This window comes from Ranitomeya imitator, chromosome 3, assembly GCF_032444005.1.
Source record: "Ranitomeya imitator isolate aRanImi1 chromosome 3, aRanImi1.pri, whole genome shotgun sequence".
NCBI classification, from domain to species: domain Eukaryota; kingdom Metazoa; phylum Chordata; class Amphibia; order Anura; family Dendrobatidae; genus Ranitomeya; species Ranitomeya imitator.
This window is the reverse complement of record NC_091284.1, coordinates 678,057,881-678,085,681: the sequence shown is the minus strand read 5'-3', so window position 1 is coordinate 678,085,681 and position 27,801 is coordinate 678,057,881. Positions and strand designations below refer to the sequence as shown.

The 27,801-nt window shown below is 43.0% G+C and overlaps 1 protein-coding gene across 1 annotated transcript in view; it reads left to right on the top strand.

Moving 5' to 3' along the window:
- The window catches only part of COQ10A (coenzyme Q10A), a 36,321-nt gene extending 14,778 nt beyond the window's left edge, over window positions 1-21,543 (top strand). Inside the window, exons 2-5 of the mRNA XM_069758386.1 lie at window positions 4,633-4,788; window positions 16,357-16,549; window positions 19,645-19,746; window positions 19,871-21,543. Of these exons, the coding sequence (XP_069614487.1) occupies window positions 4,633-4,788; window positions 16,357-16,549; window positions 19,645-19,746; window positions 19,871-20,038 (619 nt within the window). The 3' untranslated portion in view covers window positions 20,039-21,543. The remainder of the gene's footprint in view (window positions 1-4,632; window positions 4,789-16,356; window positions 16,550-19,644; window positions 19,747-19,870) is intronic.
- The last annotated feature ends 6,258 nt before the right edge of the window (window positions 21,544-27,801 follow it).

Genomic DNA, 27,801 nt, shown 5'->3' with positions numbered 1-27,801 from the left:
ACCACACCTCTAGATAAGTTCCTTAGGGGGTCTACTTTCCAAAATGGTGTCATTTGTGGGGGGTTTCAATGTTTAGGCACATCAGTGGCTCTTCAAACGCAACATGGCGTCCCATCTCAATTCCTGTCAATTTTGCTTTGAAAAGTCAAACGGCGCTCCTTCCCTTCCGAGCTCTCCCATCCACCCAAACAGTGGTTTACCCCCACATATGGGGTATCCGCGTACTCAGGACAAATTGTACAACAACTTTTGGGGTCCAATTTCTTCTCTTACCCTTGGGAAAATAAAAAATTGGGGGCAAAAAGATAATTTTTGTGAAAAAATATGATTTTTTATTTTTACGGTTCTACATTATAAACTTCTGTGAAGCACTTGGTGGGTCAAAGTGCTCACCACACCTCTAGATAAGTTCCTTAGGGGGTCTACTTTCCAAAATGGTGTCACTTGTGGGGGGTTTCAATGTTTAGGCACATCAGTGGCTCTTCAAACGCAACATGACGTCCCATCTCAATTCCTGTCAATTTTGCATTGAAAAGTCAAACGGCGCTCCTTCCCTTCCGAGCTCTCCCATCCGCCCAAACAGTGGTTTACCCCCACATATGGGCTATCAGCGTACTCAGGACAAATTGTACAACAACTTTTGGGGTCCAATTTCTTCTCTTACCCTTGGGAAAATAAAAAATTGGGGGCGAAAAGATAATTTTTGTGAAAAAATATGATTTTTTATTTTTACGGTTCTACATTATAAACTTCTGTGAAGCACTTGTTGGGTCAAAGTGCTCACCACACCTCTAGATAAGTTCCTTAGGGGGTCTACTTTCCAAAATGGTGTCACTTGTGGGGGGTTTCAATGTTTAGCCACATCAGGGGCTCTCCAAACGAAACATGGCGTCCCATCTCAATTCCAGTCAATTTTGCATTGAAAAGTCAAATGGCACTCCTTCGCTTCCGAGCTCTGCCATGCGCCCAAACAGTGGTTTACCCCCACATGTGGGGTATTGGCATACTCAGGACAAATTGTACAACAATGTTTGGGGTCTATTTTCTCCTGTTACCCTTGGTAAAATAAAACAAATTGGAGCTGAATTACATTTTTTGTGAAAAAAAGTTAAATGTTCATTTTTATTTAAACATTCAAAAAATTCCTGTGAAGCACCAGAAGGGTTAATAAACTTCTTGAATATGGTTTTGAGCACCTTGAGGGGTGTAGTTTTTAGAATGGTGTCACACTTGGGTATTTTCTATCATATAGACCCCTCAAAATGACTTCAAATGAGATGTGGTCCCTAAAATAAAATGGTGTTGTAGAAATGAGAAATTGCTGGTCAACTTTTAACCCTTATAACTCCCTAACAAAAAAAAATTTTGGTTCCAAAATTGTGCTGATGTAAAGTAGACATGTGGGAAATGTTACTTATTAAGTATTTTGTGTGACATATCTCTGTGATTTAATTGCATAAAAATTCAAAGTTGGAAAATTGCGAAATTTTCATAATTTTCGCCAAATTTCCGTTTTTTTCACAAATAAACGCAGGTACTATCAAATAATTTTTACCATTGTCATGAAGTACAATATGTCACGAGAAAACAATGTCAGAATCACCAGGATCCATTGAAGCGTTCCAGAGTTATAACCTCATAAAGGGACAGTGGTCAGAATTGTAAAAATTGGCCCGGTCATTAACGTGCAAACCACCCTTGGGGGTAAAGGGGTTAATGCTTTGCTGTGGTATGACTATCTGCAATAAAGGGATAATGATTCAAAGTTTGAAAATTGCAAATTTCTAAACATTTTTCTCAAATTTGTTTTTTTTTTTTTTTTTTTTATAAATAAACACAAAATATATCAACCTAAATTTACCATTATCATGAAGGATAATGTGTCACGAAAAAACAGTCTCAAAATCACTGGGATTTGTTGAAGCGTTCCAGAGTTATAACCACATAAATTGACACTGGTCAGATTTCAAAAATTTGGCTCCGCTACTAAGGGGTTAAATTCTAAGTTTTACATTTTGCTGATTAGTTTTTTGGCTTTAGCTTATAAAGGAATTATTACGTTACGTATCATCCTGGTTTACATGTACACGGTCAAATACTGGCTCGTGCATTAAAGGGTAACTCCAGTGGCAAATTGATGATTTATAATTAAAGGGATTTTCTGCTACTCGGACATACTCTTCTCAATTCATATGTGTTCCCCTTTAAAACAATACCAGTACTCCCCTCTGGTCCCAGCACCATTCCAGCGGCGTCGCCATTGGCTCTCCCAGGGATTGCGTAACATTGGCCGCAAGGATCACATGACAGTCATCAGCGGCTGCTTCACGCTCCCCGCCTTTGGACGTATCGCGTACATCTGGAGGAAGCGAGACAACATCATACGGATGTATATGATTTGTTCAAATGCAGGGAAAGCGAAGCTATTGCTGATTGGCCGCAGTGATCACATGACATTACAGAATGTTACGTGATCCCCTGGGACTGCATCGGAGATGAGTATAAGTATTTTTTTTTTTTTTTTTTTAAGGGAGAAACGTGGCTGGAGAAGGAGTTGCTGAGTAGTAGACAACCCCTTTTTAAAGGATAGATATATATTTTTTTTTATATAATCATAGTTCAAAATTTAAAGTGCTTGTCAAAACCAACAACTTTGCCACTTACCTCTCATTAAAAATCCATTCATATTTTCAAGAACAAAGGCAATTCTATAGTTTACAACTGTGTGCGCTCCTTTGCAGGCATTCCTCTAGACAAGGAGTGCACTGCACATTGGCAAGCTTTTTGCTACGGAGCTTGTAGGCGCTGCTCTGAAGGTGGCCGGGTTCCTGGATCTGGTAGTTTTCCTGAACTCCTGATGTGTGGAGGCTAAGCGCACGCTGCCTGCAGCATGGGAGAGCACACAGCTGGTACCAATGGCTCAGCCATGCTGCCGGCCCACCTGGCAATCTTGGCAACCAGGAGATAGAGCAGCGAAGATCAATCATCATGAGAATAGCCTCGTTAAAACAGTTATTTGGTGTGATTAACTTGTCATGTCAACCAGGGGAAACAGACACCAAATGTGAAAATGTGTGGTCTACATTGTATCTGTAATGTGAGATTACAGTATATTATCACAACTTCCCTATATCTATATATCCAGAAACACATGGGCTACTTGCACATTGAACAAGTCTGTAGGAACATGTTCATACCACCAAGAAACTTGAATACACAAAAGAGCACAGTAAGGTCAAAAACACTCTGTTGTAAAAAAAAAAAATCACAGTAAAGGTACCTTCACACACAACGATATTGTTAACGATATCGTTGCTATTTGTGACGTAGCAACGATATCGTTAATGAAATCGTTCTGTGTGACAGCGACCAACGATCAGGCCCCTGCTGGGAGATCGTTGGTCGCTGAACAAAGTCCAGAACTTTATTTCATCGCTGGACTCCTGCTGACATCGCTGGATCGGCGTGTGTGACACCGATCCAGCGATGTCTTCACTGGTAACCAGGGTAAACATCGGGTAACTAAGCGCAGGGCCGCGCTTAGTAACCCGATGTTTACCCTGGTTACCATGCTAAAAGTAAAAAAAAACAAACACTAGATACTTACCTACCGCTGTCTGTCCTCCAGCGCTGTGCTCTGCTCTCCTCCTGTACTGGCTGTGAGCCGGAAAGCAGAGCGGTGACGTCACCGCTCTGCTTTCCGGCTCACAGCCAGTACAGGAGGAGAGCAGAGAAGCAGAGCACAGCGCTGGAGGACAGACAGCGGTAGGTAAGTATCTAGTGTTTGTTTGTTTTTTTACTTTTAGCATGGTTACCAGGGTAAACATCGGGTTACTAAGCGTGGCCCTGCGCTTAGTTACCCGATGTTTACCCTGGTTACCGGCATCGTTGGTCGCTGGAGAGCGGTCTGTGTGACAGCTCTCCAGCGACCAAACAGCGACGCTGCAGCGATCCGGATCGTTGTCGGTATCGCTGCAGCGTCGCTAAGTGTGAAGGGGCCCTAAGGCTGCCGTCACACTAGCAGTATTTGGTCAGTATTTTACATCAGTATTTGTAAGCCAAAACCAGGAGTGGGTGATAAATGCAGAAGTGGAGCATATGTTTCTATTATACTTTTCCTCTATTTGTTCCACTCCTGGTTTTGGCTTACAAATACTGATGTAAAATACTGACCAAATACTGCTAATGTGACGCCAGCCTAATAAGCAAGTGCTAGTCAAAAGATGGGGAAAAAAACAGGGTATTAAGTTGATACGTTTTTTTGCAAAAAAATGTATACTAAGCTGCTCCACCAATCGTCAAGGTATACCCATATAGAGCAGCTGATCAGGTTTTAAATACATCAGATAGGGATTGTATACATTAGTTAGGTCTGCTCTATGTGGGTATACCTTGACGATTGGTGGAGCAGCTTAGTATACATTTTTTTGCAAAAAAAAGTATCAACTAAATACCCTGTTTTTTTCCATCTTTTGACTAGCACTTGCTTATTACTGTGATTTTTTTTTTTTTTTTTTTTTTTTTTTTTTAACAGCAGAGTATTTTTGATCTCACTATGCTCTTTTGTGTATACATTTTCATTTCAGCTGGAATGTCACTTTTTTCTTTTCTGACCGTTTCTGTCTTTTGCAGACATCTGTCTTCCTGTGGCATCCTCATGACCAGAGCTTCAAAAGGGATTTTACAAGATGTCAGCAACCCCTGTGTGCAATATTGTCGAGGCTTCCTTGGATTTGCTGGACCATTGACTAACAAGAGGAAAGAGTACTCTGAGAGGAGAATTATAGGGTAAATGGGATCTTGTAAAGCTTTGTTTCATGCCCCTCCTGAATTCTGTATGTGTAAGTGTTACAGCTCTGAGACGGCTCAGATGATCCTCCGCTACTGGCACAGTATTGAGGACCGTATTATGCAGGTTGGCACAGTTGTACCCACTGAATGGCTTCCAAATCATCCTTTTGGACAGAGAATAATGTCCCGTTCAGAGGGTCTGATAATTGTCGAAAGAACATTCACAAGAGTGCTCGTTTGTCAATAAAACAGATCTTTTATACCGGCATAAAAATCATCATTGTTCGCAGCAAATTGCCCCATGTAAACAGGAGGGGGGGGGGGGGGTTGTGCTGCTGACAACGTGGTTCTGTATGTGGATGGAACAATCGTATTTCCCTATGCAGCCTGAAACAATGAGTCTATAAACGAGTGGCGATTACATTGTATAGATTCAGTCAGCGCTTGGTAATGGGCCAAAATTATCCTGTCTACGGTAACATAAAAGTCGCAGGGGTAATTGACATGTTGCTGAATTCAGAAACACACTGCGCTAGATTTTTGATAAGACTGTAGGACGCAGCAATTTTGGTGCAGTGAAAATACACAGCGTCAAAAACTCATCTTGGTAACTTAGCCTTAGATTATGTGCACACAGTTTATTTCATGTGGGTACATGCGGACACCCGCCTGGAAAAGCGCATAATAATCTTTATTTTCCAGGACATCCCTCCTGACAGCACCACCAGAAGGTTGTCCTTCTTATCCTTGATAGGGACAGGAACACAGAAGAGGTTAAATGGCCCCTCCCCACCTCCACCCTTCAGTATTTTTCCTGTCCCTATCAGGGACAGACGGAGAGGAGTTTGGTGCTGCTTACCGTGCCAAAGATTCTAGACAGCCGGTTGAGCAGGGCTCCCGGGAAGCTTCATCCCTCTCCAGAAGGCTGTGAGCAGCGGAGGCTTGCTCCAGCGGCAGACTCCGCAGAGCGCGCTGACACCGAGGGAGGTCCCTCAGCGCGGGTCGAGCTGTGTGCTCCCATCTTCGGCGCACCCCTTACCAGAGGGCTCTGCGCTTGCAGCTGTGTACCCGGCCGCATGCCGGCGGTGATCAGTCTCCTGGCGCGACACGTAATCGGGAGCGCCGGAGTCGACTTCCAGTTCCGGTGACGACTTCCGGGGCGGGGTGACTACTTCCTGGGCAGGGTTCCGGCCCGGGCCTCGTTGCTGCAGGCAGGGAATTCCCACCCACGGTTCAGTGTTCCATCTGGGATGCGTACAGGTCGTCGCAGATCTTCAGGAGGATCACCAGCTGCTGTGCTCGGAAGGAGGACGAGGCAGATGATTTGAAGCTTGGTAAGGCAATCTATTTAAACACAAACATCTGACAGCACACTTGTCCTAGGAACATGGAAGGGGCAGGTCGTGCAGACATTCAGTCCTCAGAGCTCGCCCCAGAACATGTAAGATATACATAGCACCCAAACGTTCAGCGGCAGTTCCTAAACGCAAGACAAATAGATGCCCACTATGTTCTAACAAAATCCCAGATGGACATATTAAGAAATTGTGTGACTGCTGTATGTCGGGACTACTTAAAGAGGAGCAGTCTTCCTTTCTGGATAGTTTTAATACTATCATTAGAGAGGAGGTACAGTCCACGGTATCAGCCCTGATGCCGGTCGAATCCCCCCGTCCTAAAAGGCCCAGGTGGGAGCAGGATCCTAGCTCAGAAGAGGGTGAGCTTTCAACTTACTCTATATCTGTTTCCGTGGAAGGCGAATGTTCTTCAGCCATCCTCCCAGAAGAGAGAAAGAGATACCTGTTCTCCTCTGAAAACACAGACATACTCCTGCAGGCCGTCAGAAACACTATGAAGGTGGAAGAGGCCACAGAACCCCTTACGGTCCAAGATGAGATGTTTGGCGGGCTCAGAGCTCGCAGAAACAGGGTGTTTCCAGTGAATCACCATGTAACAGAAATTATCTTGGAAGAATGGGAGGATGTCGGAAAGAAGCTAGTAGTCCCAAAATATTTTAGATACCGACTCCCTTTTGATCCAGACGAAACCAAAGTATGGGAATCTGTACCTAAAGTGGATATACCAGTGGCCAAGGTCTCAAAAAAGAAGATTCCTCTGGTCTCAAAGACCCCATGGACAAAAGATCAGAAGATCTTCTCAAGAAGGCCTGGGAAGCGTCATCAACTATCATGAAAACTAATATCGCGGCTACCTCAGTGGCCAGGTCAATGACTCTGTGGGTAGAAAAATTAGAAACCCAAATTAATAATAAAACGCCCAGAGAGGAAATCCTAAAGTCTTTACCGTTATTGAAGATGGCAACAGACTTTATGGCCGATGCTTCGGCGGAATCAGTTCGATTCGCAAGGAACAGCGCCCTATCTAACACAGCAAGAAGAGCCCTATGGCTCAGGTCATGGTCTGGCAATACGCAGTCAAAGAACAAACTGTGTTCAATACCCTTCTCCGGCCTTCACGTTTTTGGTCCAGTATTAGACGAACTGCTTGAAAAATAAGCAGATAAGAAGAAAGGCTTTCCTGAGGAAAAGCCGAAAAATCCACCGTCCTTTTCGGAGGAGCCGTTCCCATCCCAGACAGGACCATAGAGGGAAAGGCGGAAGATGGAGCTACCCGAAAGGTGGTAGAGGTAGAGGTACCTTTCAGGATCAGAAGCCAAGAACCAGCAGACAATGACGCCAGCTTGGCGGGTGGAGGACTCCAGTACTTCTTACAGGGCTGGAAAAAGATCACTCAAAATTCTTGGATCTTGGGTACAATAGAAAGGGGGTACAGAATAGATTTCAGCCAATTACCCCCCTGCCCCCCCCCCCCCCAGAAGATTTTGTCTGACACAGACCCAGTCCTTGACTGTTCACCAGAGGCTTCTAAAAGATATTCAGGAACTTATCCAGATAAAAACCATCATTCCGGTACCCCACTCTGAGGTTCAAGGGACACTATTCAAGCCTGTTCTCCATAAAAAAAAAAAATGGGTGGAGAATACCGTAGGTTCATAAATCTAAAACCTCTAAATCTGTCAGTAACTTACAAACAGTTCAAGATGGAGTCCCTCAAATCCGTAATACCTCTTATCCAGAAAGGATCAGTAATGAGCACTTTAGACCTAAAAAGTGCTTACTACCAGGTTCCCATCTACGCCTCACACCAACAATATCTCAGATTTGCTATAAAAGACGGAGATCACATTCTACACTTCCAGTTCACGTGCCTGCCGTTCGGCCTCTCGTCTGCTCCCAGAATCTTCACCAAACTCATGGCAGAGGTGATGGCCTTTTTAAAAGAAAAAGAGATCCTGATAGTCCCTTATCTGGACGACATCCTACTTATAGCAGAATCCTCTCAACAGATGGAGAAGAATTTAACAATGGCGATGTCCGTTCTAAAAAGCCTAGGATAGCTAATAAATCTAAAAAAATCAAACCTCAAATCCGAGACAAGGAAGGCGTTTCTCGGAGTGATCTTAGACTCAACTCAGGAACATACGTACCTCCCGCAACACAAGCAAGAATCATTCAAAAAAGAGATTCAAATATTGCAAAAGCAAAAACAAACCTACATGAGGAAGGCCATGCGGATTCTGGGGTTAATGACATCATGCATTTCCAGCGTTCAATGGAGTCAGTATCACTCAAGACCCTTGCAGCAGGAAGTCCTTTCACTTCGGGACGGCAGAGACACAACCCTGGACAACAAAGTGCGTCTATCCAGAGACGCAAAAAGATCACTGTCATGGTGGACCATACCAACAAACTTCGAGAAAGGAAGACCTTGGAGAACATCTCCGTGCGTGAACATCACTACGGATGCAAGTCTCAGAGGCTGGGGAGCCCACATAGAGGACGACTACTCTCAAGGAACTTTGCCCGCGTCAATACGAATTACAGAGAGCTCAGAACAGTCTGGGAAGCCTTAAAGACATATCAGGAGAAGTTAAAGGACCAACACATCCATATTTTTTCTGACAATTCAACATCAGTAGCCTTCCTACTGCACCAAGGAGGTCCAAAACATCGCCATTTACAAGACCTATCAGATACAATATTCTCCTGGGCAGAGCTCACAGTGAAATCAATAACGGCAGTTCACCTAAAAGGCACCGAAAATCAGGTAGCCGACTTTCTGAGCAGACAAAAGTTATGCCCCACAGAATGGTCCCTAAATCAGGAAATCTTCCTCCACATAACCCAACGTTGGGGTTTCCCAGAGGTGGATCTATTCACCTCAAAGAAAAATACAAAGACAGGTTATTTTCTCTAAATCCAGGAGACAAGCCGTCAGGAATAGACGCCCTGGCTCAGAAGTGGGACATGAATCTGGCATATGCTTTTCCTCCTTTGGCTCTAATACCGAGAGTCCTGCGGAAGATCCAGGAGAGCCAGACATCAGTAATCCTAATAGTTCCATAGTGGGCCAAAAGGAGCTGGTTTCCTCTACTAAAATGATATTCTTAGAAGAGCCAATCTATCTACCAGCAAGACGGGATCTTTTATCTCAGGGCCCTCTACTTCATCAAAACCCGGATCTGCTACAGTTAACAGCATGGATCCTGAAAAGGAAACCCTAAGGTCAAAGGGCCTCTCAGATCCAGTCATTGCCACTATCCAGAGCAGCAGGAAGCCTGTGACTTCCGCAATATACGGGAAAGTATGGAAAAAGTTCTGTTCAGAGTGCAACTCCTGTGTCGTTCTCTCAGGGCCCAAATATCCCTAAGATCCTAGACTTTCTCCAGTCAGGCTTTGATAAAGGACTAAGGCCTAGTACGTTAAAAGTTCAAATTTCAGGCCTTGGTGCCTTCTATGACTTTGTTAGCTACTCATCCATGGATAGTGAGATTTGTTAAGGCCATCCAAAGACTTAGGCCTACAATTCGCAGTGCAGTACCTCTCTGGGATCTAAACCTGGTCTTGAATGAACTTTGTAAGGAACCATTAAATCAAGCAGACTTAAAAGCTGTAACCCTTAAATCCCTCTTCCTTGTTGCAATAACTTCAGCGAGATGTATTGGTAAGATTCAATCACTATCCATTAAAGATCCATACCTAAAAATTCAGGATGATTGTATTATCCTTAAACTAGATCCCGGGTTTCTCCCTAAGGTCGTTTCCGACTTCCATAGAAGTCAAGAGATTTGTTCTACCCACATTTTGCCAAAATTATAGTAATGAGAAGGAGCATTCTCTTCACGCCTTAGATGTTAAGAGGACAATTCTACACTACCTAGAGATCACAAACAGAAGAAGGCGGCGTCCAAAGCTACTCTAGCTAGATGGATTCAGTCAACTATCAGGGCAGCCTATATCTCGGCAGGTTAACCCCCCGCCAGAAAGTCTCAAAGCACACTCGTTGAGGGCAGTCTGTGCCTCATGGGCAGAAAGCGCGGGGGCTTCTATGGACCAAATATGCAGAGCTGCAACTTGGTCGAGATCAAATACGTTCTGTAGGCACTATAAATAATAATCTTTATTTTAATAATCTTTATTTTTATATAGCGCTAACATATTCCGCAGCACTTTACAGTTTTTGCACACATTATCATCACTGTCCCCGATAGGGCTCACAATCTAGAATCCCTATCAGTATGTCTTTTGAATGTGGGAGGAAACCGGAGTGCCCGGAGGAAACCCACGCAAACACGGAGAGAACATACAAACTCTTTGCAGATGTTGTCCTGGGTGGGATTAGAACCCAGGACCCCAGCGCTGCAAGGCTGCTGTGCTAACCACTGCGCCAATTAACGCTACCGCGAACCAACAGTCTACATTTGGGAGGAAAGTCCTCCAAGCTGTAATCCCGCCCTAAAATAGGAGTTATTTGGTATTTCTCCTGGTGGTGCAGTTAGGAGGGACATCCTGGAAAGTAGGAATTAGTCCTACCGGTAATAGTGTTTCCAGGAGTCCATCATGACACCACCATTTATATACCCTCCCTTGAGTTCCTGTTCGAAATGTGATTTAAACATGTGTAGAAAGGAATTCTAATAAAATAGAGTTGCATCCATCCTGGTGTGGTACTTGGGAAAATCACTGAAGGGTGGAGATGAGGAGGGGCTATTTAACCTCTTCTGTGTTCCTGTCCCTATCAAGGATAAGAAGGACAACCTCCTGGTGGTGCTGTCATGATGGATGATTTCTGGAAACACTATTATAGGTAGGACTAATTCCTACTTTTATATAGCGCTAACATATTCTGCAGCGCTTTAGTTTGCACACATTATCATCACTGTCCCCGATGGGGCTCACAATCTAAATTCCCTATCAGTATGTCTTTGGAGAGTGGGAGGAAACCGGAGTACCCGGAGGAAACACACGCAAACACGGGGAGAATATACAAACTCCTTGGTGGGATTTGAACCCAGGACTCCAGCGCTACAAGGCTGCAGTGCTAACCACTGAGCCACCATGCTTAAAACAATGAACATGCACTGCAATGTCAAAACATGTCACTGTTCCTATGCTCAGGCTTTAGTTTCCTTCAGCTTCTTAGGCTACTTTCACACTAGCGTCGTACGACGCACGTCGCAATGCGTTGTTTTGGAGAAAAAACGCATCCTGCAAAATTGCTTGCAGGATGCGGTTTTTTTTTTCTCCATAGACTAACATTAGCGACGCTTTGCCACACGTCGCAACCGTCGTGCGACTGTTGCGTCGGACAGTCTAATCCAAAAAACATTGCATGTAACGTTTTTTAGTGCGTCGTGTCTGCCATTTCCGACGGCACATGCGCTGCCGGAACTCCGCCCCCTCATCCCTGCAGCTCAGAATGGGGCAGCGAATGCGTTGAAAAACTGCATCCGCTGCCCCCGTTGTGCGGCACTTTCACAGTATGCGTCGGTACTTCGCAACGTCGCTAGTGTGAAAGTAGTGTTACCCGCTCGTTATTCAGAGTAGGCTGCGTTTTCCTGAAGCGTTGTGTACACATGCCCTTAGTGGATCTGTAAGTGTTTCTGTTATTCTTTGTAGAGACTCTTCCTTTAAGGAGTCAGGGGCTGTAGGAAAGTTTGTAATGTGACTCCTCTTGGATGTGATGGATGGCTGAGAGTGCTTACAGGACTGTAGTGTCAGGTATGTGCTATCTGTGAGCAATGATAAACTCCACTTAAAATGCCTTTATCTTTAGATAAAATCGGTCAGATCCCATCCGCACAAATAACAAAAAGCATCAAGGGTTTTAGATTAACTGATATCAAGAGTAATGAATAAACTAAAACAAGTGTTTGTGCCACAGAAAAGCTGATCTCTAGAAAGAAAGACCTGTTCAGGGGCCTTAATCTGAGAACCTTAAGGTACCTTCACACATAACGATTTCGTTAACGATATCGTTGCAACGTCACGCTTTTTGTGACGTAGCAACGATCCCGCTAACGATCTCGTTATGTGTGACAGTGACGAACGATCAGGCCCCTGCTGGGAGAACGTTGGTCGCTGATCACCCGCTGTCATCACTGGATCGGCGTGTGTGACGCCGATCCAGCGATGTGTTCACTTGTAACCAGGGTAAATATCGGGTTACTAAGTACAGGGCCGCGCTTAGTAACCCGATATTTACCCTGGTTACCACTGTAAAAGTTAAAAACAAAAACAAAAAAGAGTACATACTCACATTCTGATGTCTGTCACGTTCCCCGGCGTCAGCTTCCCGCACTGACTGTCAGCGCCGGCCGTAAAGCAGAGCACAGCGATGACGTTACCGCTGTGCTCTGCTTTACGGCCGGCGCTGACACAGTCAGTGCGGGAAGCTGACGGCGGGGGACGTGACAGACATCAGAATGTGAGTATGTACTGGTTTTTTTGTTTTTTTCTACTTTTACAATGGTAACCAGGATAAATATCGGGTTACTAAGCGCGGCCCTGCACTTAGTAACCCGATGTGTACCCTGGTTACCCGGGGACTTTGGCATCGTTGAAGACAGTTTCAACGATGCCGAAGTCGTTCCCCGGATCGTTGGTCGCTTGAGAGAGCTGTCTGTGTGACAGCTCCCCAGAGACCACACAACGACTTACCAACGATCACGCTGGTCGTATCGCTGGTCGTGATCGTTGGTAAGTCATTTAGTGTAACGGTACCTTTAGACTGACAAAACAATCATTAATACGGCGTTTCCATGCTTTCTTCTTATTGTCATCGGCACATCCCCATTTACATCTGGAGATGTGCTGCCAACGTTAGTTTTATGCTCGTTATTCAATTTTGCTCATTTGTTTTCGGTCTGGTGGCATGTTTACATTGGCCAAAGCTCATTAATCCAGAATCCACTGATATGGGGGAACCAAAAAGATAGAATCCATTATAAAGCCAAGGACATCAAGGTGTGATTATTGTGTGAACAGTTTAGATGTTAAGAACACACCTGGTTATACTGAAACTTATGAAGTATAAGGCTATGTGCACACGTAGAATGGACCACTGCAGATTTTTCCGCAGCGGAATTGATAAATCCACAGTGGAAAACCGCTGCGGTTTTTACTGCGGATTTATTGCGGATTCTACTGCGGATTCCGCTGCGGTTTTACATCTGCTGTTTTCTATTGGAGCAGGTGTAAAACCGCTGCGGATTCCACACAAAGAATTGACATGCTGCGGAAAATAATCCGCTGCGTTTCCGTGCGTTTTTTTCCGCAGTATGGGCACAGCGTTTTTGGTTTCCCATAGGTTTACATTGTACTGTAAACTCATGGGAAACTGCTGCGGATCCGCAGCAAAATCCGCATCCTTAAAAGGAGTTGGACAACTCACAACCTATTCACATTTCGGAGTCAGAGAACAGATGATGCACCCAGTCCAGGTATGCCACATACATGTGTGACCTGATTATGGTTGACTCCCAACCAATGCGTTTGCATAAGGAGACTAGTATGGGAGGAATCCCTGGAATGCCACCTGAATACCATATACAATGACCAGAACAAGATACTGCGGTCATTTCTACTGTGGACAAATAATTGGGCTACAATTGAATTCAAAGGCTAATCCCATTAGTTTTGACTTCAGTTTGACTCTTCAAAAATATTAACCTGAGAACTGCCATAAATTTGATAAACCACACACTTTGCCTCATATGAGAAATGGCAATCCTGCTACATCCTAGTGGGTATCACCAGGAGGATAAAGCATCCCACACATAATGTTATGGATCCCTGATGTATGGTACATGGAGACATCTCCACTGTCCTGTCAGATTGTTGCATCCAGTGTCTGGCAATGGCGTCTCCTCTCACACTCGTTCGGGTCCAGCACTCGCATTCATAAGAAGTCATGGAAGATGGCCGTTGCATTTACCGTTATAGTATATACATGCCTTGATTTGCTCTCATATTCACGATTTTCCTATGTAAAGACTGGCTTCAAGGAGAGGCAGTATGTCCATGTGATCTGGCGAAAGCCCAACGATTGTAATGCTTAGTTTGACAGGAGTCCCCCCTACACTGATTGCACCTGAACTCTGGGGATCCACCCTAACTAGTGATGAGCGAGTGTTCTCAGACTATCTTGGGCGTGCTCGAGTAACATGTTTGAGTTCCCGCGGCTGCATGTTTTGTGGCTGTTAGGTAATCCCTGCATGTGTTCAGGTTGCCTGTTTGTTAGACAGTCCCCGCATGAGTTGCGGCTGTTGAACAACCATGAGACGTGCAGCCACGGGGATGCAAACATTATTCATGCACACTCGCTCATCACAATCCCTAACAAACAGAAGTATATCTGTCTTACCTGTTACACAGAGGTTTGGTGAGACTTGATGGTTATCCATTACATTGTAGATCACGTGAGCTTGGTTTTATCTTGAGGGTGGTTTCCATTATCCGACTTGTGGAATTGAGTAACCACCAATCAGCTACTTGTTTTCTGACCGGTGGTTAAAAGCCTCTTTAGACATTTTCAATTCTCACAGAACATTGTCCTCGGCAGCACATCATCCTGTTTACATCAGTGCATGAGGGGCACATCCACATTTGGAGAAACCACAAATGAAATGGCCAATTTCAACCTTATCTAACAATCGTCAGCTACCTAGATGAAATAAGTGCGGTAATCTTTCATTTTGAACGTTCGGAATCGTTCACACTGGTGGGGTGCGTTCAGTCCCCTTATCTCTCCATTGAATGATCTGCATTGCCAAAATCATCTTCCAAAATACATTTTGGTGTATGTGTGGAAATGTGAGCGTTACTACATGTTCTGTAAGGACACTTGTGTGATCACGTGAAAGTGAATAATCGTCAGTATTTGTGGCAGTAGGAAGGCTGTGTCTGCAGTGGACGTGATAAGGAAATGCCGGCATTACATGATCTTGTGGGTAGATGTGTATTTGTGGCTGCTTTTCACTGATGCAGAGCAAAAGTTGGGGCACTTTGGTCACTTCATTATATCCTACTGATGTTCTATAAAAGTATATAATTTTATTCTTCTTTTTGCATTTTATGATGAAAAGATGTTAGAGGATATATTTTCATGCAAGCTGAAGTGCAGCATTAGATACAACACATGCCATCCTAGAGGCAATGTGAGCGCCTCAATGCTGGCCACATAGTACTTTGCTGGACAACCCAAACATTTCCTTTTCTGCTGCTTCTAATGCGTCTACAAGGCCAACTGCAGTTTGGACTGTGCTGCAAGCTGAAGATTATATTATGTAGTATGGGTCTGAATATATATAAAGCATTGCTGTATCAGTGCAGAGTTCACTTCAAGGCCAAAACTAGACCATGACAATATGTGCTCCCAGTGCTTACCCCATCACACAAGAAAAGCTTTACAGCAACGTAACTTGTCACCTGGGTGATGTCATTTGTAAGCAGATCAGTCATCAGACTATGCTCCCTGGGGTAAGGACAGCATAATAGTCATGTTTTCTCTGCTAACCAAAACCGTGCAAAAATGAATAAAAATATTCATATTGTGCTGTTTTGGATAATGGGAAAGCCACTAAAACACTCTGGATGCCTAGTTAAGAGTTGAGTGAACTAATGAAGAGCACGCCCTGCTTCCTCTCTACCCTCCCCGCCCCCCCAATTTCCCTGGCTGAGGTGTATCTGCTTACCCAGCAGCCTGTCAATCTCTGTGAGTGGGGTGGGAGATCTCCTCCCCCATCAGTACACCATACTCATTGTATCTGGTGTGTTATTTCATTGCTTCGATTAGTCAATATGTGGCAATATTTTTTTGCCCGATAAGAGAGGGGATCTGGCTCTGTAATATCTATTATACCCTATTTTTTAATGACTTGCTTGTTTTTACAGATGTATTCCCAAAATTGAAAGTTATGCAGTTTCCATAGGATATAGTTTAACATGCTGGAGGCTCTGGCTCCCAAGGATGGATCTCTGTAGAGTCGCTTTTTGAGTGAAGGTTGAGCTCAGCTCCATTGAACATGGGTCTCTGGACTTTCAGCGATCACTAAGTGACAATGCAATTTGTATTCACTTGTAGGGCTGTTTCTTTTAGGGTATTTCCACACCACTGAGTAGCTCTAAACCCTAAAACTTAATATTTGACTTTTGAGACTTATAATGATTTTACTTGTCATTAACTGTGTTCCGTTATCTTCAGGTACTCCATGCAGGAGATGTATGAAGTGGTGTCCAATGTAGAAGAATACAAACTGTTTGTGCCTTGGTGTAAAAAGTCCACAGTTCTCTCCAAGCGTACCGGCTATGCTAGAGCACAGCTGGAGGTCGGCTTCCCACCTATCCTGGAACGGTACACCTCTATCCTCACACTAGTGCGTCCTCATTTAGTGAAAGTAAGTGTATGATCTATTGTGCAACTTGTCTGTAAAACCCTTTCAGTAGATGCATCATAATTTGTAAAAGAAAAAAAAAAAAAGTACCATACAATACCTGAGAATATATATTTATTTTTGAATTTCAGCAATATAGTCTGTATTGCAGCATAGAAGCTTGCTTGTGTGTCTGTCTATACCCATGTAAAGAAATGTCATGTTTAGGTTATCTACCATTTTGAGTCGTGGTTCCCCAATGAAAACTACATTTGCAATGGGGGTGTAGGGGATCACTAGGCTTTTTCTTCTACCTAATGTCAGCTGCCGCATAGCTCTGTCCCTTATAAAGCAGAGTCTGTGTATCCTGTGTGATGCAGTTTCAACCTGTCTTGTCCGCCTCCTTCTGGTGATAAGTTATTACATGTCAGCTTTTATCTGTGTGAGCTGCATCTCATAAAAATACACTAGAGATTTAAAAAGATATATACAGTGTATTAATTTTATGGCCTAGAATACTATACTGTTATGTCCTCCCATGCTCATGAAGAGGTAATTTGATAAGTAGCAGAGAGGGTGCAGCGGAGTCTAAGAGCCGCCAAGAAAAATATTGAAAGGTGATGACACGTGGTAGTTCAGAGGAAGTAAGAGACTGACTTCCTGTCTGTACATTAGCACATGTACTACAGTATTTGGCAGGCTGGAGATGACATGATCCAACTGCCTGTATGTAGAGAGATAACTGGGCTTAGACTAATTAGATTGCACAGCTGAAATAATGCTGCTCAGGTAACATTTTATGTGCAAAAAAAACCCCGCAAAACATTGTGGTAGTGATTATTTAAAATTTATCCCAGCTAAACAATATTCAGTCATGAGGCAGAGTGGCTCCAAAATGATTCTTTAAATTTTCATTTTCTGGACCCACTTAAAAACATATTGCAGGTAAGAAAAGGATCTGCAACTTATAAAATCTGCACTCCATAATCAACATGTTTCTGTAAAAAAAATAAAAAAAAAGATAAAAGGGAAAATACAGATAAGAAAACTGGGTAATATGTTGTGTTTATCTTTCCAGGCTGTAAAATTTTCTTCTAGAATAACAGAAGTTCTATTATATTCTAATTCAGGCTTGGTAATTGTAAAACATGAAGTGCTAGAGTGCTTCGCTTTGTCATGCCCTCCATTACCATCCGCGTTCAGGAGACGAGTCCTGTTCATGTCCAGATGACATAAGTGTTCTGCTCTTTACAAGATCGACACATATAATATAGGTGGCGGGCTTTTTGCATACATCAGAACACCATTCTTTAAATGTAAACCATGAATGTTTCCATTCACTATGTATGTATGATGAATTGACACAGATTGTAATACAAAAGTTCAGAACTTTCCATGATACAATGAATATGGTATATCTGTATAAGCCAAAAAAAAAACACCCTTTATGTTTTGGGGATTTGGTCCACATGATTGTGGCTTGAAAACTAATAGCTTTACTAATATGGTTCTAGTTTTGCTGACTGATTATTGCAGAAAATCAACTTTTAATTGTGAGCACTATATCGTAAATACGCTAAACTAGCCATGTTAGCATAGCTGTCTGTCTCAATAGTCAGTCAGTCCCTCTGTCTGGCTGATGCCCTCTGGGTGACTTTGTCTTCTAGAGCATATACAGTCCACAGATGAAGCTAAGCGAGTATATCTGGCTTCTTTGAGCATCCGGCAGGAGTAGGAATCAGTCTAGACAGTGGGGACTGCATGACTGAGACGAAAAGTTGAGAGCAGTTATACAACGCATGCACAATTTAAAAGTTAATTTTCGTCAGTATTCATTATGAGCCAACATAAGTAAAACCATTCTAATACAGATACACTCCTCAACATTGAAATTGCGTCACCAAGAAGGAAAAGTCATGGAACTATATTAAGAAAATCACAGGATGGAGCTATGTTAGTGATACTCAAATTATGCAAAAATTGAAACAATGAAAAAAAATCTCAATTTGTCCAGTAACGAGTGTGAGTGGTCCAAGCAGAATACACATACTTGCACACCTTAGCTGCTATCAGTGAGGTTACTAATGGTTGCCTGAAGCATGCACTTCTTCAACGTGGAAATCGTCAAGATGAGTTATGATCAGCCCCCTTTGCAATTGCTGAAATAAGACATTTCCGATATACTCAATGGGTAACGCCACTGGCCATGCTAGCATGTTTAGGCCCCGTAGGCTGCTTACAGGCCTGGCGTTGTGTTGAAAACAGCTCCTGGGACACTTTGGAGAAATGAATGTACCACTGATCTCACAATCCAATCCATGCAATGTCAAGCTGTTATTGTACTAGGAATGAAGACTAGAGGGGTCCAGCTACCATCACGCCACCCCACATCATAACTGGGAGTAAGACAGGTGTGACATTCCCTTGTGTTTCACCCTTCATGATATTGCCCATGTGGTTTCGTCAGATTTAGGGAATGGCACCTAATGAGTCATTCTGTATGGCAAGTGAAATTTAGATGTTGCATACTAAGCCTAACGTTTGTGTCTACACAACCATAACAAACCACTGCATTCAACGTGGCAGAACATTCCTGAAACAACCAGTAAGAACCTCACTGATGGCAGCCAAGACATGTAAATGCACGCATTTCTGCATGTGGTGCTTGTACTAAATACTGACTAAATCGAGATATATTGAATATATTGTTGTATTTTCACCATTTGCATATGATTAACATGTCTATCCTGTTCTGTGATGTTCATAATTCCACCACCCTTCATCCAGTGACCAGTTCCTGTGTTTATCTTCTGAATCTCCCTGCGCTTTACTTGTACAGTACCTGTTCATTATCTTTTTTTTTTTTTTTTCACTGCACTTTTATTGAAGATGGTCGCTGCCAGCCTGACCATGAGCCAAATCTATATTTTGCAGCTACTCAAACGGTAAGGTGGCCTTCAAGGTCACGAGTAATGAAAGGAGGTTATATTACTTTGAGATTGCTGAATGCCAGGAAAATTGGAACCTGTGCCAAATCATACCCAGCTCTTTTGAGCGTGTCTACTGCACAGTTCTATGGAGAGGCCATTAATTTATTTTATTATTTACTATATTTTCAGGCTGCATGTACAGACGGGCGTCTTTTCAACCATTTGGAGACCGTTTGGCGCTTTAGCCCTGGCATCCCTGGCTATCCTCGTACATGCACAGTAGACTTTTCGGTAAGTATGTTAAAGGGGGTTTCCTAATGTCTTCCCCCCCCCCCCCCCCCTTAATATCCTCATTACTTGTTGCTCCCATGCCATTTCCAGATACACTTTATCCTAATTTTCTCCTTTCTTACAGATATCATTTGAGTTCCGGTCCTTGCTGCATTCCCAGCTGGCGACTGTCTTTTTTGATGAGGTAGTGAAGCAGATGGTTGCAGCCTTTGAAAGACGGGCGGGAAAGACCTTTGGTCCCGAAACGCCGATTCCGCGTGAACTGATGTTTCATGAAGTGCACCACACGTGATGTCCTCGCAGTTCTACATGTTAGGCAGAGACCGCGATGAAACATTAATGCAAGCCAACCAAAAGTTCACACAATGAAAACTGAACCGGAGTCTCAAACTTTGTGCACTCACAAGGACTTAAGAGCTCAGAACCACATTTAGGGTTTTTTTTTTTTTTTTTTTAACAACCATATTTATTTAATTTCACATCAGATTGTGTTGAGAAATATATTGTATAAGTTATCAGTAGTGTCTATGGGAGAGGCTGATAAGCCGGACTAGCACCACCTGGGACTTTTTATTAGTGTGTTCTCCTAGTTTTTTGTTTTAGAGCCTCATTTACAAAGAGATGGATTGTGCTAGTATATAGGGAAGGGACTTTTATTTTACTCCTGCGGTAGTGGTATCACTGGCAAACGCTAGGCCTGTATATCTAAATATTCATTGTAAGCCATCCCCTGCCCCTTGTGTTACAATGGGGTACCGCTGATTTACTTAACACATATATTTCCTTTTGTTCACTGATCACTTGGGCCCTTGACAGTTTTGTTTCATTGTACAGTCACCGTATGTCAGCTCTTGTGCCCAGTCACTTGCAATACTGTATGCATTGTGGAAATTTTCCATTGATAACTTGAAATGAAAATGCATTATCCTTGTTGGAAGCCCTACATCTGCTTGTTTCACCTGTCCAGCAGTGCAACACCACAGCAGGAATGGAGAGCCACACTAGCCATCATGCCTTTTACGCATTAGAATCTATGCAAAGGACTATGATTTGGAACAGCAGGGTAAAACGTGACCATACATTGTGCCAAGTGACCTACGGGGATTTATTTTTATATATTTCTAAATGGGACTGGTTCAGAGAAGAGCAAAGTGATATTGAAAGTGCCACAGTGATGGGTTTTTTTTTTTTGTTGGGTGTACAAGCTGCATTCTGATCTAATGTCCAAGTGAAATGTTCAGAGATAGAGGAGTGCATGTTTATATGCATACAATGTAAGATCTATGGGAAAAGTTCCGAAAAATAAACTAGCCTCTGCTGTCTCCGAAGCACAAACAGATGGAAGGCTGATCCTGGTGCAAGAGTTTACAAAAATGTGCAATACTGCCCACCGATCACACTGCTGCTGTAGGAACCAGGAGCACGTGCAAAGGAAAAGCCCACAGCTTTTATTGAACACACATGGTCTTTGTTGTTGTACTGACAGATGTGGTGACTCCTCGCTGGAATCCATTTTTATTTTGTTAAAATTCTCTGTTGCCTTTCTTCTAGGTGCAAAAAAACAGGGACCACTTGTCTTTGTTTTATTAGTTATCGTTTGACCTACTGGGACTTCAAGGATGCAACATAGAACCATCTCTTTGTGAAACATGTTGGCTTCAACTCCTACTCTTGTGCCGTGCTTTTTTTTTCTGTTCATGTTATTGGTCAATTTACCATTCGTTTACTGGTAATATTAACAAGCCAACAAAACATGGACAAACGGAAGTGCAAAATGAAAATAAAGAAATACACACACCCATGTGTCATGGCGTAATACTAAATCTTGATGGCCCCTAAATATTAGTATTGTGCATAATTATTAAAGGGGTTGTCTGGGACTTCAAGAACCTATTTTTAGGATAGTTTGTCATTGTCTGAGTGGTGGGAGGTGTGACACCCGCCATCCCCCCTCCCCCCCCCCCGATCAGCTGTTCCTGGTGTTTGTGGTGGCTGGAAGCGTTCCGTTACAGTGCTCCACAGCTCTGCCGATGAAACAGTTGCTGCAGCCAACTGCTGCACATTGATTTGAATAGGGGCGGATTTGCAGTACCTGGTCGCGGCCACTATATAGTCGGTGCAGTACAGCTCCATAGATGAGCCGTTCCAGATGCTTCTGACACCGGAAACAGTTGTTTGGTGGGCGTGCAACATCCAGCACCCTCAGCAATCAGACATTAGGACATCAATGTCTGAAGTCCTGGCCAACCCCTTTTAACTTTCCTACAAATTGAAATTTGAATAATCCCTATCAAAATCGGGGAGTAGTGCTTGAGCCCATTCCTACTTGCTTATATTTGGGGCACTGCTTGCTGTTATATACTTGCTAGGTTAAGATCCTACAATGAGCTGCTCATACTAAATACAGAAAGGTGAACACATAAATATTTAGTGTATTTCTGCTGTGGAAACTAAAACTACATGTTACCCACATATGACTGTGTCACTAAAGTATTGTCACAGCCAAATACCAAGAAGTATCAAAACCAAAGCAGCTTCATTTAAACAATGACATATAAAGAGACAAAAACTGCAACATACAATAACAGAAAGCGCCACTGGAGGGCGGGTTTGTTTTTTGTTTTTTTTTTGGGGGGAAGGGGGTGCTTTAGGTGTTTGTGCAGCATTGAATGGAGTGGTGATACCTGCCCCCTGTCTTAGGCTGCCGTCACACTAGCAGTATTTGGTCAGTATTTTACATCAGTATTTGTAAGCCAAAACCAGGAGTGGGGGATAAATGCAGAAGTGGAGCATATGTTTCTATTATACTTTTCCTCTAATTGTTCCACTCCTGGTTTTGGCTTACAAATACTGAGGTAAAATACTGACCAAATACTGCCAGTGTGACGGCAGCCTTATACTTACCAGCCGCCGTCTTCATCTTTCACCACCGCCGCTTCGGTCAATCTCCAGCAGTTTGTGACCTGACAGATTGTTCCAGCAAGATTGTGGCAGAGGATTGGAGCAACGCTGGGAAAAGTTGAAGACACCAGCTGGTGAGTAAAATACTAAGGGAAGGGAACTTAGTTGTATCTTTTTTTTTTTTCCCACAGATACAATACCTACCCATTAAAATCTAATGTCTATTCACAGCTTTGTAATCAATTTCTTTAGCCGTAAAAACCACTGACAAAAACAAACACACGGAAGACATACTGATGCACACCAGTACCATTTTTCACATACATGTTTAAATATGGATGTGTGAATGAGGCCTAATGGTCTAAAAACATGTCTGCCTATCTTTTATTAGATGGGTCTAAAGGGAAAATACATTGTTTTAGAGAAACATTGAATTGATATATATTTTAAATGTACGGTATTTACTTCTGCTATTGGGTTGATTATGCTTTATTCAACAGAGCCTTTTATGACACTCGTGCTACTTAAAGAGACGTTATACGTTAGTTAGGGTTTACACTTCCATCAAGTTCTGTCATTGCTAACCCCCTTCCAACCTTGGACATAAAGGTAGGTCTAAGGTTGTTCGCCCCCTGTTTACTGTGGGCTCCTGCGCTGAACCTGCATCTTTTCTGGCACATGGCAGCTGATTTCATTAGCTGACATGTAACCTAACAGCTGCGGGTGGAATCATGATTTACCCATGGCTGCTAACTTGTTAAATGCTACTGTCAATCTCTGATAGCGACATTTAATATGATCTCGCCCGTCGGCACCTGTGTCACATGACTGCGGGTAACCGATGGGCTGGCATGACTCTGCAGGAGACCCCTGTCATTGTCATAGCTATGAGTGTCGCCCTGCGGTCAGAGCTCATAGCAAGTGAGCTGAAGCCCTGATCTGTGTAGGACAGGTGATCAGATGATCGCAGCTTCTAGTCTGCCATGGAGACTATTGAAGCAAGTGTAAAGTAAAAAAAAGTTTTTAAAAAAATATAAAAGTTTAAATCACCCACCTCCATTCAAAATAAAACAAAAAAATACACATATTTTGGTATTGCTGTGTTCAGAAATGCCTGATCTATCAATATATAAAAAGAATACAGAAAATGGTGTAATGAGAAAAAACAACGCCAGAAATACATTTTTTTTTGGGTCGCTGCAACATTGCATTAAAATGCAATAATGGGCGATCAAAAGATCTCTACACCAAAATGGTATCTATAAAAACGTCAGCTCAGCGTGCAAAAAATAAACCCTCGCCCAACCACAGATCATGAAAAATGGAGACGCTATGGGTCTTGAAAAATGGCAATTTTTTTTTGTTTATTTTGAGAAACTTTGGATTTTTTTTCACCACTTAAATAAAAAAGAACCTAGAAATGGTTGGTATTTAGAAACTTGTAACGACCTGGAGAATCATATTGGCACCTCTGTTTTAGCATTTAGTGAACATGGTAAAAACCAAAGCCCCAAAAAACAATTATGGAATTGCACTTTTTTTTTTTGCAATTTCACCACACTTTGAACTTTTTTTCCTGTTTTCCAGAACACGATATGGCAACACCAATTATGTAATTCAAAAGTAAAACTCGTACCGCAAAAAAACAAGCCCAAAACACGGCCATATTGATGGAAAAGTAAAGAAGTTATGGCTCTGGGAAGAAGGGGAGCAACAAAAAGATTGTGAAACTCAAACAGGAAAAACCAAGGTGGCGATGGGGCTAATGGAGGCCCGTGTCTTCTTTTCTATAGAGTAGTTGTATTGGAAACTACAACAGGTCGCCACAGTGTAACAATTTCTTTTTCTGGGGCACAGAAACGTGAAGACTTCCAGCCGATATTAAACCACTGTCTGAGGCGGATACAGGGTGTTTTATAGTCTTTGGATTTCAAATAAAGAACAAGACTCCTGATCAGAAGTGATGTACGGCCATTTATAAGGATAGATGGGATGCATGCGCAATAGCTGCTAATCGCTAAAGCATCTTTGCAGTCACTGACGTACAGCCGTGCTTTCCCCTGATATGGAAGTGACCGTTGCAGAAAAAGAAAACCTTTATCAGCCTGCGCTGTGATCGTACAGCAGAGTAATGATGCATTTGCAGCAAGTCTCTGCATTAAGGTACAGGGCCTAATATGTTGCTTGGTTTACAATGTTAAGACTAAATTCATACATCCATGTGTCTGGTCTAAGTAAGGACTGGCCGGGGGTCTCCTGACCTGAAACCCTGATACGGGAATGCAGCGCAAAGCATGGGTGTGACACACATTTTCTAAAACTATAAAAATATGGCATCACTGTAAACCGCAATCTGCAGAATTAAGTTATTGGTTTAAGCTATACCACACTATCTGTCCCATAAAAAAATTGCAAAAAGAGTTGCTCTTTTCCAAGCCTTTCCATTGGAAAAAAAAAGTACACAATACATTATATACAGTCATGGCCAAAAGTATTGAGACCCCTGCAATTCTGTCCGATAATACTCCGTTTCTTCCTGAAAATGATTGCAAACACAAATTCTTTGGTATTATTATCTTCATTTAATTTGTCTTAAATGAAAAAACACAAAAGAGAATGCAGCAAAAAGCAAAAGATTGATCATTTCACACAAAACTCCAAAAATGGGCCAGACCAAGGTATTGGCACCCTCAGCCTAATACTTGGTTGCACAACCTTTAGCCAAAATAACTGCAACCAACCGCTTCCAGTAACCATCAATGAGTTTCTTACAATGCTCTGCTGGAATTTTAGACCATTCTTCTTTGGCAAACTGCTCCAGGTCCCTGATGTTTGAAGGGTGCCTTCTCCAAACTGCCATTTTTAGATCTCTCCACAGGTGTTCTATGGGATTCAGGTCTGGACTCATTGCTGCCACCTTAGAAGTCTCCAGTTCTTTCTCTCAAACCATTTTCTAGTGCTTTTTGAAGTGTGTTTTGGGTCATTGTCCTGCTGGAAGACCCATGACCTCTGAGGGAGACCCAGCTTTCTGACACTGGGCCCTACATTATGCTGCAAAATTTGTTGGTAGTCTTCAGACTTCACACGCCATGCACACGGTCAAGCAGTCCAGTGCCAGAGGCAGCAAAGCAACCCCAAAACATCAGGGAACCTCCGCCATGTTTGATTGTAGGGACTGTGTTCTTTTCTTTGAATGCCTCTTTTTTTCTCCTGTAAACTCTGTGTTGATGCCTTTGCCCAAAAAGCTCTACTTTTGTCTCATCTGACCAGAGAACATTCTTCCAAAATGCTTTAGGCTTTTTCAGGTAAGTTTTGGCAAACTCCAGCCTGGCTTTTTTATGTCTCGGGGTAAGAAGTGGGGTCTTCCTGGGTCTCCTACCATACAGTCCCTTTTCATTCAGACGCCGACGGATAGTACGGGTTGACACTTGTACCCTCGGACTGCAGGGCAGCTTGAACTTGTTTAGATATTAGTCGAGGTTCTTTATCCAACATCCGTACAATCTTGCGTTGAAATCTCTTGTCAATTTTTATTTTCCGTCCACATCTAGGGAGGTTTGCCACAGTGCCATGGGCTTTAAACTACTTGATGACACTGTGCACAGTAAACACCGGAACATTCAGGTCTTTGGAGATGGACTTGTAGCCTAGAGATTGCTCATGCTTCCTCACAATTTGGTTTCCCAAGTCCTCAGACAGTTCTTTGGTCTTATTTCTTTTCTCCATGCTCAATGTGGTACACACAAGAACACAGGACAGAGGTTGAGTCAACTTTAATCCATGTCAGCTGGCTGCAAGTGTGATTTACCGTATTTTTCCGACCATAAGACGCACTTTTTTCCCTCCAAATTTGGGAGGAAAGTGTGTGTGCGTCTTATGGTACGGATGTAGCATGTGGGGAGGGGGGTAACAGTGAGTGGGATCACACTGTTATGCCACTTCAGGATGTCCCAGCTGCCCAGAATCAGTGCTGGGGAAACCATGTGGTCCCGATGATTAAGTGCAGTGAATATTCATTAGCGGCACCCTGCCCACCTATCAGCTGAGAGGTGAGCTGGGAGCAGCAAATGAATACTGCACTTAAGCAGGGACACACATGGCTTCTCCAGCTCTGATTCCTGCAGCAGCTGGGGAGGTCTGTGTGTCCGGGGGAGAAGGAGGCAGCAGGGGCCAGAGGAGATCGCTGCATAATTGCCTGCCATGCCTGGGCTGGACGTCAAGTGCTGTGCACAAACAGGACCTGTTTGATGTCAGGAGTGGGCGGGCTGGAGCATCACATGGCAGCTCAGAGCCCTCCCTCTTCTTGACATCATCACAGGTCCTTCAGGCTCTCCACTAGAATCTGCAGCTTCCTGATAACCTGTGCTGTGGAAAGGAAACAAGAGGGAGGGCTCTGTGGCTGGCTTCCACATTTAAGAGGTTAGTCTTTCCAAAACACAATAAAGCACTCTGCCACTCCTTTGGTGAACTATAACTCCCAGCATGTCATAGGCTCTGCAGGACATGCTGGGAGTTATAGTTCTCCCATGGGATTTTAAAGCCGCACTCCAGTGTTATTTTGCAGTGCTGGAGTGGTGCTTTCAATATAAGCCCTGTGCCCCCATTCTTATACTCACCCTCCAGCATCTTCATATAGTACTGTACAGACACCACACTGGTCCCGCAGCTTCCAACATAATAACATACTATTATATATAATAGTATGTTATTAAATATGTTACCACTTTTTTTTGCTTCAAATATTTTTTTTCCCTATTTTCCACCTCTAAAACCTGGGTGCGCCTTATAGTCCGGTGCGTCTTATAGTCCGAAAAATACGGTAGTTATTGCCAACACCTGTTAGGTGCCACAGGTAAGTTACAGGTGCTGTTAATTACACAAATTAGAGAAGCATCATGATTTTTCGAACAGTGTCAATACTTTTGTCAACCCCCTTTTTTTTATGTTTGGTGTGGAATTATATCCAATTTGGCTTTAGGACAATTCTTTTTTCGTTTTTTTATTTAAGACGAATTAAATGAAGATAATAATACCAAACAATTTGTGTTTACAATAATTTTCAGGAAGAAAATGAGTATTATCTGACAGAATTGCAGGGGTGTCAATACTTTTGGCCATAACTGTATACCCTAAAATGGTGCCATTAAAAATGCA